The sequence below is a fragment of the Manacus candei genome, unplaced genomic scaffold, assembly GCF_025592945.1.
Source record: "Manacus candei isolate 608988 ecotype Guabito, Panama unplaced genomic scaffold, ASM2559294v1 h1tg000002l, whole genome shotgun sequence".
NCBI classification, from domain to species: Eukaryota; Metazoa; Chordata; class Aves; order Passeriformes; family Pipridae; genus Manacus; species Manacus candei.
The window spans coordinates 3,819,380-3,831,622 of NW_026138050.1; the positions used below are offsets into that span (position 1 = coordinate 3,819,380).

The window sequence follows — 12,243 nt, forward strand, 5'->3', positions numbered from 1 at the left end:
CGGCTGATCTGCTGCAAGAAGAGGCAATAAAAGTGCAGAGCCAGGTGTGGTGAGAACAAAGGGGAGGGAAACAAGGCAGAGGAAGGGAGGGAAGATGTACATCTCCAAAGGGGCATGGTGTGCTGGCAGGGTGTTAAGGCATTCATTCACTCTCCTGCCACATTCACACAAACCCACTGATATTTTCAATGCATACAGGCCAGGGAGGGATAAGACAAGCTTGGGAGATAAAAAAGCAACAGGCGCTGGGACACAGAAATACAAAGAACCTCAGAGCAGAAGAGCAGCCTCAGCTCTACTTATTCCTGTTTTCTGTTTCATTTGCAATTATTTGTTCCTCATTTCCAGTTAAGATCAGCCTTGAGTATCAGCAGTGTCCAGTGAGTTACTCCACAAACCTCCTGCCCTCACACTGGTGTGCAGCCAGGAGCTGGCTCCAGGAGATGGGTGACCATCCTCAGGGCCAAAGGGAGGGAGTCATTCACCTCTTTCTGAAGCCGTGTGCTGGGCACATCCATGGGGGGGTTGAACACAAACTGAGCCACGCTGGGCATCTTCAGCAGGTTCATGAGCTCAGTTGCCCGAATAAGGATCTCCTCAAGGTCCTCCTCGCAGTAAACAGAGGTGACAGCAGGGCTCTGTACAAATGTCCTCATCTTGGACAGGAACATGGACACTCTGCAGGAGAGGAGGATGCAGACATCAGCAGGCAGGACCTTTACACCCAGCCAGGTCACTACTTAAGCCTGTGAACGCCCACAGACTAGTGCAATTGAACATCAGGTACAGAGCATTAGTCAGCAGATGAATCCCACTTCCCCGAACTGTGCCCCTCCACAGTTTATCTCCTCTGTCCTGTTTCAGTATCAGGTTCCATCAGTCGACAAATTCGGTCATTTATCATTAGCAAACCCGTGTTTGGACTCATGAGATCTGCACGTTTCAACCCTTTGCCAATCCCCACCATCCGTCCTCACCTGGGGATCAAGTCCTGGCTGCGGGCTGCCAGCTTGGTCAAGGTGGCCATGAGGACACTGATGGCACGGGGGGCACAGCTGGAGGTGCTGGCCAGTGGCCGGAGCTGGGTGATCTCAAACAGCACGGCCTCCAGGGTCTCAAAGAACCGTGTGATCTGCTCCACAGTGCAGCGCTTGTCGTAGGACACTGACAGGTACTCCCCGACAGCCCAGACCTGGGGCAAAGGCAGATGTGCTCAGGGCAAGCACAAGGAGAGGGAATCAAGTAATTTTTTAGGGAATAGAAAATCAGGTTCGCTAATGCTCTAGGAGAGGAAAGGGAAGGTGACCGCCAGATTGCACCACAGTTGGAGCAGCCTGTGGCAGACGCACAGGCCCCACTCACCACGTGGGTGAAGATGGGCTCCTTGCTCTGGATGTTGCTGACTGCTCCTGAGAACTCCAGAATCTCTGTGGACAGTTCCACAACGAGCGCAGGGTGTAGCTTGCAGAGCATGGGCAGCTGTGAGCTCAGCACCCTGGAGCAGAGAGAAGGGCAGAGCTCAGACCATGGGCAAGGTGGTCATCACCCATCCGAGGAGGGGCTGGCAGCACCCAGCCACTGGCACAGTGCTGTACCCTCAGGGTGTTCCTATTTTTCACCCTCCAAAGGTGTGTCACAGCAGGGACTGGGCCACAGCTGAAAAGGCTCCTGGGCTGCTCTGGGATGCCAGGCTGCAGCCAGTGGAAGGGCTGGGAGCTTGGCTGGGCCTCCTGTCCCCTCTCACCTGTACACGTAATCTTTGAACGTTGGGATCTCGTAGAGCTGGTCGCTCCTCTGCAGCAGCAGCACCACCAGCTGGTTTATCAGAGACCCATCTGCAGACTGAAAAACAGCCCTTGTTTCAGCAAGGGCTGAAACAAGTGGCTTTCAGCAGCCAACCCCCAAACTAATCAGCCACATCAGACAGCTGGCAGAGAAACTGCCTGATCTTGCAGGGGGGTAGCAGTGCAGAAAGCAGCTATCAGGCACTCTGCTCTCACCCCTCTCCTTTACAGCTGGCTGAGAGCACAGAGTGAACCTGACACTGCATCATGGAGCTTTTCTGCTTCTCTGCATGAAGTGGCCAGCTCAGTGCTGGTTCATGCCAGTATTAAACCCACCCTCCCCTGGTGAACCCCTCTCTTGAAGCTGCAGCGTCTTAACTATTTTGCTTCTTCAACTGCTTTTCACACAACAAGAGACCCCTGTGGCACAAGTGGGAGCCAACCTCCCCCAAAAGGACATACCTCTGCCACCACCCTGAAAAAGAGCTCCAATAGGACAGGGACAGTCTCTGCACACTGCACCACCCTTGGGTTGCCAGCCAGGGATCCCAGCAGCTGCCGAAGTGGAATCAGACTGTGGGAAAGAGGAGAGTTACTGCTGAAGGCTTGTTCCCAGCTACTCTCCTGGCTGCCCTTCCCTATCCCCCACATGGCCTCTGAGTGCCGGCAAAGCTGACACAGGGAAATCCACCTCGCCCCAGCCCCAGAGTGACTGTGCCTTTCCCAGTAATCCCAGTGCTGCCTCCCAGAGCTGAATGGCTGAACCACACCCTGGTGGCAGGCTCCCACCTCTCTGGGGAGTCCTCAGGAGCAGATCTGGTGCGGAGAAGGTGCTGGAATGTGCTCTTGTAGAGGGGATGACGAAAGGCTTCCAGGCAGGTGGCTGGTTTCACAGCTGGGTCACTTGTGGCCTTCTCAGAGGTAGGAAGAGCAGCTGCCCTGGCAGGAAACACATAGAGAACATGATGCATTATGAGAACAGTCCAGGACACAGCTGGAATCATGAACACTGAACACTGAACCAGTGACAGCAAGTTGGTTAGTCCAGGCCCTCCGGAAGACAATCAGTATGACAGAAAATTATGAGCTCAGACCCCCCCCATGCTCAGGCAACAGTTCCAGACTTGCTTCTGTATCACTCCTGGGAAAGGGAAAAACAGCACTCTGCACCCTCAGTCACCCAAGCCCACCAACATCTGCCTCTTGGATGTCTCTCTTTTCTAAGCACTCCAGACAGAGCTGTTGATGTTGGGAGGACAAGGAAGAGCAGAGGTACAGCCAGTTCCAGTCCTGTTTCACCTTCCTGGAGACTCACAGTTCCTAATGACCTCAGGAAGAAACCTTTGTATGCCTTCAGGGGAACAAAGCCAGAAAAGGGGGGTAAGAGCAGGGAGGGAAGATCAGGTAGCCCCCCTCTCTGCTCATGGCAGACCCAGCATGTGGCAACCATTTGGAGCTGGACAGGGAGAGGGGAATAACAACAGCTCCCTGAGCCCCAGAGACAGTCCAGCTTTGTGTTAACCTGACTGTAGATCTGTGACAGCAGCAGCCAGAGGAAAGCTGGGGCTCAGAGAAGAGTGTACTGGGCTGTGGTTGATGTCAAGACACTGATGAGCAAGTGAGAGGAAGGGAAGGTGCATTACCTGAGCTGGATGTCCAGAGCTGCTGTCAGACAGGGCAGGTCAAGCAGCAAATGGAAGATCTCAATGGCTGTGCCTGCATCCAGCAGAAATGGGAGAAGGTCCACAAACTCTGAGATAAGAGGTGGGCTGTTCCATGCCAGGAACTGCAAGGAACAAGCAAAAACTGCTGCACTATCCCAGCTACCCCACCACACACCCAGACAATTCCATGCTGTGACAGAAGGGATGGGGAATGGAAAACCACTTCTGAAAAGCAAAACCGGAGAAATCTGAGGGTTTGGTCAAAACCCAGGAGGCTGCTGGAAGCTCAGCACAGGCCTCTGGCAGCTGCTTCAGTGGCTGGTAAGCTGCAACTTACTAAACTTTTCCAGGAACAAAGTGCTGTGTTCTGTGTTCACTGTGCTTCCCAACCCACTGGCAGTCCTGTTAACACAGACTCTCCCCTCCTGGCAGTGCTAAACACACCCAGAACCCTCTTCCCTCTTTAAAACTCTGTAACAGTCCTTCTTGCCTGTGCTCTCCCTGGCACTGCCATGGAGGCACTTGGAGGGCTCTGGGGTGCAAACAGGAAGTTCTGGGGCACAGAAAGGAATGTGAAGCAGGCTCTCCCCTCTGCTGCTCCAGCAAGCTGTACCTTGAAGAGATTTGGGAAGCTCTGCCTGAATATGCTGGAGGTGTCCGTGAAGAGCTGGCTGTTGTCTTTGCAGAACTGGACAAATTCGAAGGCCAGTGATGGGTTGTGGAAGAGCTGGGCAGGGATATCAGTGAACAAGTGTTTGTAGATTGCATCTGAATCCACAGCTGCCAGTTTGCCTGGGAGGACACAGCACACTGCTGAGCACAGCCCACCCAGCAGCCCTGCCAACACTGGCTCCAGGGGCTAAGCTAGATCTGGGTTACGTTTTTCTAAAGAGCATGGGACCCCTCAGCTCCTGGGTCTCCTGGAGTGGGATCATCCATCCCAGAGTACAGCCAAGGTGGAATTACCAACTCTGGGAGCCAGCAAACTATCAGGACAAAAGGCTGTGCTGGAGTATGCAAGACTAGATTGTGGATGAGGGAGTGGGAGCTGATGACTTACTGTGGTTCAGGAAGAACTGGGCAATGGGCAGTAGTGCCCTGGCATAAGTGGCATCCCCACAAATCCTGCCATGCAGGATTTTCAGGAAGGAGACAGCACGGTACACGTAGGAGGAGTCCTGCTTGCAGATGATGTCCATGATTGTCACTGCCTCAATGAGACACTGCAGGAGAGCAGAGAGTCAGACTGGAGTGGGGGAATCCACAACTCCCAGAGTTTCAGCCCCACCTCTGTGTGCTTACAGCTCTCTGCAGGTCTCCATCATCTTTCTTCAGGGGTCCTGCCAGAGAAAGGAGTCCAAGTTACACTTTGAGCCCAAACAGGAACATTGGACTGGCAGTTTGAGCACTGACTCCAATTTCAGGACAGGCAGGAACACATCCTGATCCTGATTCCAGGCTAATGACAAACAAGTTTCACAGCCTCCCCTGCAAATCAAGGGGAGGAGGCAGAACATGGCCTTTGCCTCCAAATCCCTCCCAACACCCCAGCTCAGGGCTGGTCAATGACTTGCACCAGCAGCTGCAGCAGGTCCCACCCCTGGAGCCTGACTGTGGACTCCAGGGAGTGAGATTCCAGCCCAAACATGCAGTGAGCCAGAAATGTTTTCAAGAACACTGCCAGGGGAGCTCCAGGGAGGGTTCATGGCAAGACTCACGCCGGGTGCTCTGCTCAATCAGCCGCTGGCAGTACTCGAAGGCTTTCTCCCGCAGATGCTCCTTCGGGGGAAGCAGGCGACTAGAAGTGGATGTAGTTGAGACCATGGATGTAACAGACCTGTCCATTCCTGGTTTGTCATCTACAGAATAAAGAATACAAGTGTCAGCTCATGCCATGGGTAATATAACCCACACAGTGGCCCAGCAACAGCAAAGGAGCTGAATGTCCCCAGTGCGGTGCGAAAAACAGGAGGGCAGGGGAGAAGGGAATGTTACAAGAACACTAAGGAGATGCTGCCTCCCACCACCCAGCCCTTCTTTCTTAGGGACCCATGGGGGTTTGTCTGAAAGCAGGGGACTCACTGAATGAGTAACTCCTCGAGTAAGACTCACTAAGGATCAGTCAGCAGGCTTTGTGATACTCCTCCCAAAAGCTTCCCTGCTCCTAGTCCAAGATCTCTGAACTCTCGTCCATATTCCTGCCACTGAGAATCATAGAATGGTTTGGGTTGGAATGGACCTTAAAGATCATCATCTAGTTCCAACCCCTTGTCAGGGACACCTTCCAGTAGACCAGGTTCCTCCAAGCCCCATCCTACCTGTCCTTGGACACTTCCAGGGACGGGGCAGCCACAGCTTCTCTGGGCAACCTGTGCCAGGGCCTCCCCACCCTCACAGGGAAGAATTTCTTCCTAATATCTAATCTAACCTACTCTCACTTTGAAACAGAGGAGGTTGCTGGTTGCTAGTACAGCCACCTCGTATGACATCTCAGAGCACACACCCCTCTTTGGGGCTGCAACTCACCCTGGCCTTCAGACCTTCAGTCCATACCTGGATTAGGGGCCTTCCCCTCCTGGCCCCCATAGAACAGCAGCCAGTTTCTCAGCATGGAGAAGGCCTGCACGTTGAGCCACTGGTCCTGTGTGTAGTGCTGGCCCACTGAGAGCACTGTGAAGAAGTCTGTGGCAATGGCACCATCCACCTCTGTGACGGGAGCAGGCTGAGAGAAAAGATGCAGCAGGTCAGACCCTGAGGGAAAGGCTGAGTGGGAAGGCAGGGAAAACTCGACTGAGCCCATGGAGACAAGTAGCCCTCATTTACGGTCCTGCAAGAGGGCAGATATCAGACAGAGAAAAGCCAACTGTCCTGAGTCCTTCTGCCCAGCTGAAACACTCCAAACTTTCTCTGACACTGGCCTCATTTGCAATTACCTTTTACTCTGAGGTACATGGGCACTAAGACTCTTCCCTTAAAACTACTTCAAGGATTTAGGTTGGATATTAGGAAGAAATTTTTTACAGAGTAAGTAATCAGACATTGGAATGGGCTGTCCAGGGAGGTGGTGGATTCACCATCCCTGGAGGTTTCTAAGATGAGACTGGATGTGGCACTTAGTGCCATGGTCTGGTAACCACAGCAGTGTTGGATCAAGGGTTGGACTTGATGATCCCAGAGGTCTTTTCCAACAGTGTTGATTCTATGATTCTATGATTAAAGCTCTGGCTCTACAGGAGAACTTTTAAATCCTGGAGCTATAAATCCCCCTAGTTTCCTTTCCTGTGTCTTGACCACTTACTCCACAAAAATTGCTTAAGAACAGCAGCGCTTCCAGACGACCATTTTCCAAAGGAAGGTGATTCTGGGAACCTGACTAACAAACGCCCCTGTGAGGTGACCACGGCAACTCAGCACTCACCTGTTTGGTTCTGGGACTGGAGAAGAAACCTCCTGAGGGCTGAACAATTCCTTGCTGAGTACTCGCATACCTCAGCCAGTCAGCCAGCTTCCTACTGACAGCATCGGTCTGCTCTGTGCAAGGAAAGTCACAGGGTCACTGCCAGACTGGGCAGAGAAGCAGCCTCTGCACCATACCCCTGTTAACCCTATTTTTCTCCAGCCTAGATCACTGTCTTTCTGATCCAGCATTCTGTAAAGGAACTGGCATGCCAGGGTTGGATGCCCTGTACTCCTCATCCTACCTCCGAGTCAGGGAGTGAGTGCTGGAACCAAGGACTTCTGCTACCACATCAATCAAGAGGTACTTGTTCCTTTGTCTCCACCTACAGCTACTATTAGAAGGAAGGTACAAAAATCCTGTCACTCTCTTCAGGCAGTGTCTGGCTACAGCTCTGCAGTCAAAAGCATAAATCCCTCTCTGAGGACTCAGAGGTAATCCTGCCTGCTCTGCCAGCCCATACATCCCTGCCCAACATCCTCCCCAAAGCTTCTCTTGCACACTGCACGACTTCTGCAAACCTCACAGGAAACTCCCAGAAACCGGCTCTTGCTCACAACACAAATCCCCGTGATTTTAAGCCTGGAGTGCTCTCCTAGGTTTACTCACCAGGGTACATCCCTCACCACTACCAATACAGTCCTGCCTCTCTTATGAAGAGCATCTCTAGTTGTTTCTGCTCCTCTCATGGACAGATGCACAGGCACATCTCTGCTTCTCCCTCTCACTTTGGTTGATGCCCTTCAGGATAGCTACAGTTTCATACTCCTATTGCATGTGGAGACCTCAGCTAGAGCACAGTTACTGTGATACAAATCCATATCCAGGATTTGACTGGAAGGCCCAGTCCCATTTTTGTGTGTTTGAATGTATCTCACCCAGTAAGTTCACTTTCCTTGTGGCCCAGATGTCACTTTTGACAGCAGTTTCTAACCGAAGCCTTCTGATCACTACACAGATCACAGCCAGGTGGCAATCTCAGCCCTTCCTAAATATTTACCTTTAGTTAGAGATTCTGGTGAGAGATTGATGACATTTGCCAGGACAGGAAGGAGGAGCAGAGCACTCTGACCCTCGGGCAATCTTCCTTCAAGGACTTTTACAACCCGTTGCCCCACAGCAGCCACTTCACCCTTCTTATTTCCCTTAAAAATAAAGCAGAGGTAAAGCTGGGCAGACAATCTACCAGTGCTAGAACCCAACACCATGCAATCTCTTCCATCAGGCATCAGTACAAAAGTCAAACACAAAAAGGACTCACAGCACAGGCTATTTTAGCACATTTTACAGAGATTTTCTGCAATTTGAATTCACAGATCCCAAATGATGGGGCTGCTTATGTGTGTTACTGAGTATATTTTTACACTGTGGAGCTGCAGGACAGTCTCAAGGCTGGATATGGGCAAGAGGAGCTTTGGAAGGCAGCACATCAGCAATACTTCTGTGGTTTCTGTTTCATTTCCTCTAGCTAAGTAAGACTCAAATGAGTGTCAGAAACACAGGAGACATTTCTAAACACACAGTGAAACTCAGAATGAGAAGTTTCAGAAAAATATTTTATCTTTAACAGGCACAATAATAATAATAGGAGTAGGAAAAAAAAAGGAAGTTTCCAGCTTAATCCCCAGGCAGCTCTGAAAACAGGAAAGTCCTCATGTTTTCTTCTCTTTGGAAAATCTGGATCTTTGCAGTGTCATTCACATTTACAGCCCTACATGTTTTATAGATTCCGTGTATATTTTTTTCTATTTGGACATGAAAGCCAGTATCATAAAAAGGAGTAGTAAATTCACTCTAAAATCTTTTGCTCTCCAGGTTCAAGCAGCCCTGGTTTGAAATCTATTCCAGCAGCCAGCACTAAAGGGTTCCTTTTTGCTTCCAGGGCATCAGTTTTTAAACGTTACAATTTTAAGCAGTTTTTGTTATCAAATGCCAAACACAAAAAAAAAGCTGCCATTTTCCCCTATGCAAAGTAGAATAATGAGGTTCCTTAAATGAACATTGTAATGCTTTTGCTTTTTCCTATATACTTTCAAATGATTTTCACCCTCCTTGAGCTCAGGGAGGAGCTCGGGAACAGGGAACAATGAAAAAGCAAATCCATATTGACAAGGGAAGATTTGTGACTTGACAGGTCATTTACCTGAGCCAGAAGGACGGAGGATACCAGGCTCAAGAGCTTTGTATCCTGAATCTCATCACAGCGGAGGATCAGATCATTGCAAGGTGACATCTCTCTCAGGATGGCAGCACATAACACCTGAACCTGCTCAGGGCTTTTGGGCGAGCACAGCACTGTCTGCAACAGCTCCACAAACTTGCCATCCAGCCTGCAAGAGCCACAGCAAAGCATCACGGCCAGGCAAAAAAAGATTCAGATGTTTATTTCCTGCGTATTTTTGCCTTGGGGATGATCCCCCTCGACAGTGACTGATGTCATCTTATCATCTCCACTTCTGAATGCTTTTCCTCTTGATGGAGAGCTCAGTGACACCAACACTTGTTACTCCCACTGCAAAAGCAGGCAGACACCTTGTGCTTAGCTTGGGGGGAGGCAAAGAGGGGCTTAATGTTTATATCGAACTCAGGGTTTCCAAAAAACAGGGCGGTTTTTTTTTAAAGCACTAACCATCTTCCTTTTATTTGCTGTGGTTAAGAAAGCAACGCTTTGCTTCCCTGAGCAGCAAGAGAGCCACAGAGCGCTCACTCACCTGCGGGGGTACTTGGTGGCGGCCACGGTGAGGTGCAGCCTCCGCAGCCCTTCCGCGGCCTCGGCGCCCGGCTCGGGGCCCTGCAGGAGGGCGGACACGCGGCCGGCGAACCTCCGCAGCTCCTCCTCATGGATCTCCCTGCCAGGGGAGGGGGGGACAGCGGCTGTCAGGACCCCGGACCCGCAATTCCCGCCCCCATCACTCCCCCTACGCACCCACCCCGGGCCCGGCTGCTCCCTCAGCGCCGGGCGCGGCCGCCCCGCCAGAACCCCGGCCGGCCCCGAGGAGTCCCTGCCGCGGTCCCCCGCCCCCCCCGAGGGATCCCCAGCACACCTCGCCTGCCTGAGGAAACTCTCGGCGGCCGCCGAGAACATCCCGCACCCTCCGCACGGCCCCGCGCCCCGGTGCGCGCCCAAAGCGGCCCCCCATGGCCGGCCGGTACGCCGGGGGCCGCCTCCGGGGGGACGCGGCGGCTGCTGCACGAAGGTTCCGCCCGGCGGCGCTGGGCACATAGGAGGCTGCCTGCACATAGGAGGGGTAATGCCAAAATTATCTCCATTGGAGATCGTGGACTACTTCGAGGTGCTGCTGCTGTTATTCTCCACCTCAGCAGTCAGAGGAGAAGCTTGGTTCCGAGGTCATCCTGCAGGGCATGAAGGGGAACAGCTCTGGGGGCTCAGATCTATGGAAAACATCATCACATGGCAGAGAGATGCCAGAGATGGGTTTTCTAAGAGTGTGATGGTAAACGGTTATCATAGCAGCCTTTCTTGCAACCTGTTCACAAAACAGTGTTTTCCAAAACTGGCAGGAGATGTTAAAAATAGCTGCTCAGCAGGTGGGTCTCCAGCACTTCCAAAAGGTTAAAAATCCATTAGTATTTCCCCATCAGTCTCGTCTCTCCTGACAGTGAACAAGGCAGAAGCTCTCACCACCATGCTGAGCATCCCCCTGGGAGGAGGAGGAGGTGTCAGGGGAGGAAAGGCTGGCACTTTGCCCTTGAGTACTTCCCTGCCCTGCACCCTCCAGGCATTAGAGTTCATTAACAGCGTTCCTGGGCAATTAGCCAACAGAGCAGCAGCTCCCCTTTGCCCTGGGAAGACCAGCAGCATCCATCACCTCAGCTGGAACAGTCAGAGCTGGAGTAGAGGAGAGCAAGCAGGAGCATTCAGTGTTTTCTATGCACCCTTTCTCCTGGCTGGGTCAGAAAATACACCCGATGCACGTGGGGAACCAAAGACAGGACAATTTTAAAAGATGCTCCTGAAAAACAGCTTTGCTGAACATTTTTGCTCACTGTGTACTATGTTATTATTTTTTACTTAGTTAGTCAATTAAAAAAAAAAATCCTTCCAGTGCCTAAAGAGTGAATACAAGAAAGATGGAGAGAAACTTTTTACATGGGGCAGGACAAGGGGGAACAGCTTCAAACTGAAAGAGGGCAAGGTTAGATTGGATATTGGGAACAAATTCTTGCCTGTGAGGGTGGGGAGGCCCTGGCACAGGTTGCCCAGAGAAGCTGTGGCTGCCCCATCCCTGGAAGTGTCCAAGGCCAGGTTGGACAGGGCTTGGGGCAACCTGGGCTAGTGGAAGGTGTCCCTGCCCATGGCAGGGGGTGGGACTGGATAATTTTTAAGATCCCTTCCAACCCAAATCATACTGTGATTCTATGAATTACAGCTACTTTATGTCAACTGAGGTCTTAAAAGATACTCCTATTTAACTTTGGAGCTCAGAATGTTTAGTGAAAATAAACCCAGAACTTAAATTGTAGCTGCATTAGGAGGACAAGGAAGGAAAACCCCAACTATAAGGTAGATGTTTTCTGACCTCATATGCTTCAATGAAACCATTATTATGAGTTACAGGGGAATACACTGAAATAGTTTCTTTCAAAATAACAATGTTTCACTTCATGACAAAAGCTGGAGCTGGAGGAATAGTTTATAACTCCCAGGGGAAACATTACAGATCTCAAACACACGTACATTATGTTCACTCTGCTGCGAGTCAACAGCTGCCCAAATAACTGCCAAGGGATCAAAAGTCTGTGAACTCTGGAACAGTGCAAGGTGTGCAGATAAATACTTACTTCCTACATAAAATAAAAGGAAAAAATATCAAACACACTGTCCCCTTACACTGTGAGAACAGCCCAAACTGCTGCAGGAAACTCAAACCTCACTATGATACTACACTGGAAAGATTCAGGTCTGTCACCCCAAAGCAGCAAAGCAATTTCAGGGCATTTTCTCTTTCATATATAATTTTATTTCTGGTTATAGAAACAAATGCTAAGAGGAGAAGCAACATTCCCCAACCACATACATCAAATTAAGGTAACAGAACAGTTAAAATAAATGAAAAAAAAAAAGTAGAAATTTAAAACTTTGTTATAGCTTTAAAATATTAACGTTCTCGATACATTAGAAATCACATTCAGATCTCAAATTACTTAAAAAAATGTATGGCTCCATATTAAAAAAAAAAAAAACAAACAAGCAAACAAAACCACTGTATCCCATTTGATGTGGAAATGCAGGTCCTGCTCCTTGGATGCAGGATCCCACCCTCATGGGAGCCACGGTCTGGCTGTGCAGTTGAGCATCTCACAGGAGCAGTGCTGC

At 50.7% G+C, this 12,243-nt stretch overlaps 1 protein-coding gene across 2 annotated transcripts; it reads right to left on the reverse strand.

Moving 5' to 3' along the window:
* Positions 1-159: 159 nt before the first annotated feature.
* Positions 160-10,111, reverse strand: AP5Z1 (adaptor related protein complex 5 subunit zeta 1). Of its 2 annotated transcripts, XM_051782543.1 has the most exons (17): positions 9,950-10,108; positions 9,617-9,754; positions 9,049-9,235; positions 7,906-8,050; positions 6,867-6,979; positions 6,002-6,170; positions 5,167-5,307; positions 4,751-4,788; positions 4,509-4,671; positions 4,062-4,240; positions 3,428-3,570; positions 2,574-2,723; positions 2,247-2,358; positions 1,745-1,842; positions 1,363-1,495; positions 978-1,192; positions 160-678 (listed from the first exon to the last, which is right to left on the reverse strand). In XM_051782543.1, exons 1-17 carry the CDS (start codon positions 9,988-9,990, stop codon positions 408-410), a joined length of 2,436 nt encoding a protein of 811 aa, XP_051638503.1. In that variant the 5' UTR covers positions 9,991-10,108; the 3' UTR covers positions 160-407. The 2 variants fall into 2 exon arrangements, with proteins under 2 accessions (XP_051638503.1, XP_051638510.1); XM_051782550.1 differs by lacking the exon at positions 4,062-4,240 and having other exon boundaries at positions 3,428-3,500; positions 9,950-10,111.
* Between the last annotated feature and the right edge of the window lie 2,132 nt (positions 10,112-12,243).

What these genes read in the sequence shown, in the direction of transcription:
- AP5Z1 (XM_051782543.1), bottom strand. Translation starts at nt 9,990, where the DNA reads ATGTTCTCGGCGGCCGCCGAGAGTTTCCTCAGGCAGGCGAG. An exon ending in GCCACCAAGTACCCCCGCAG is followed by an intron (nt 9,236 to 9,616) that starts GTGAGTGAGCGC and finishes TGGCTCTTGCAG; the next exon opens with GCTGGATGGCAAGTTTGTGG. An exon ending in CCAGTTCTTCCTGAACCACA is followed by an intron (nt 4,241 to 4,508) that starts GTAAGTCATCAG and finishes GTGTCCTCCCAG; the next exon opens with GCAAACTGGCAGCTGTGGAT.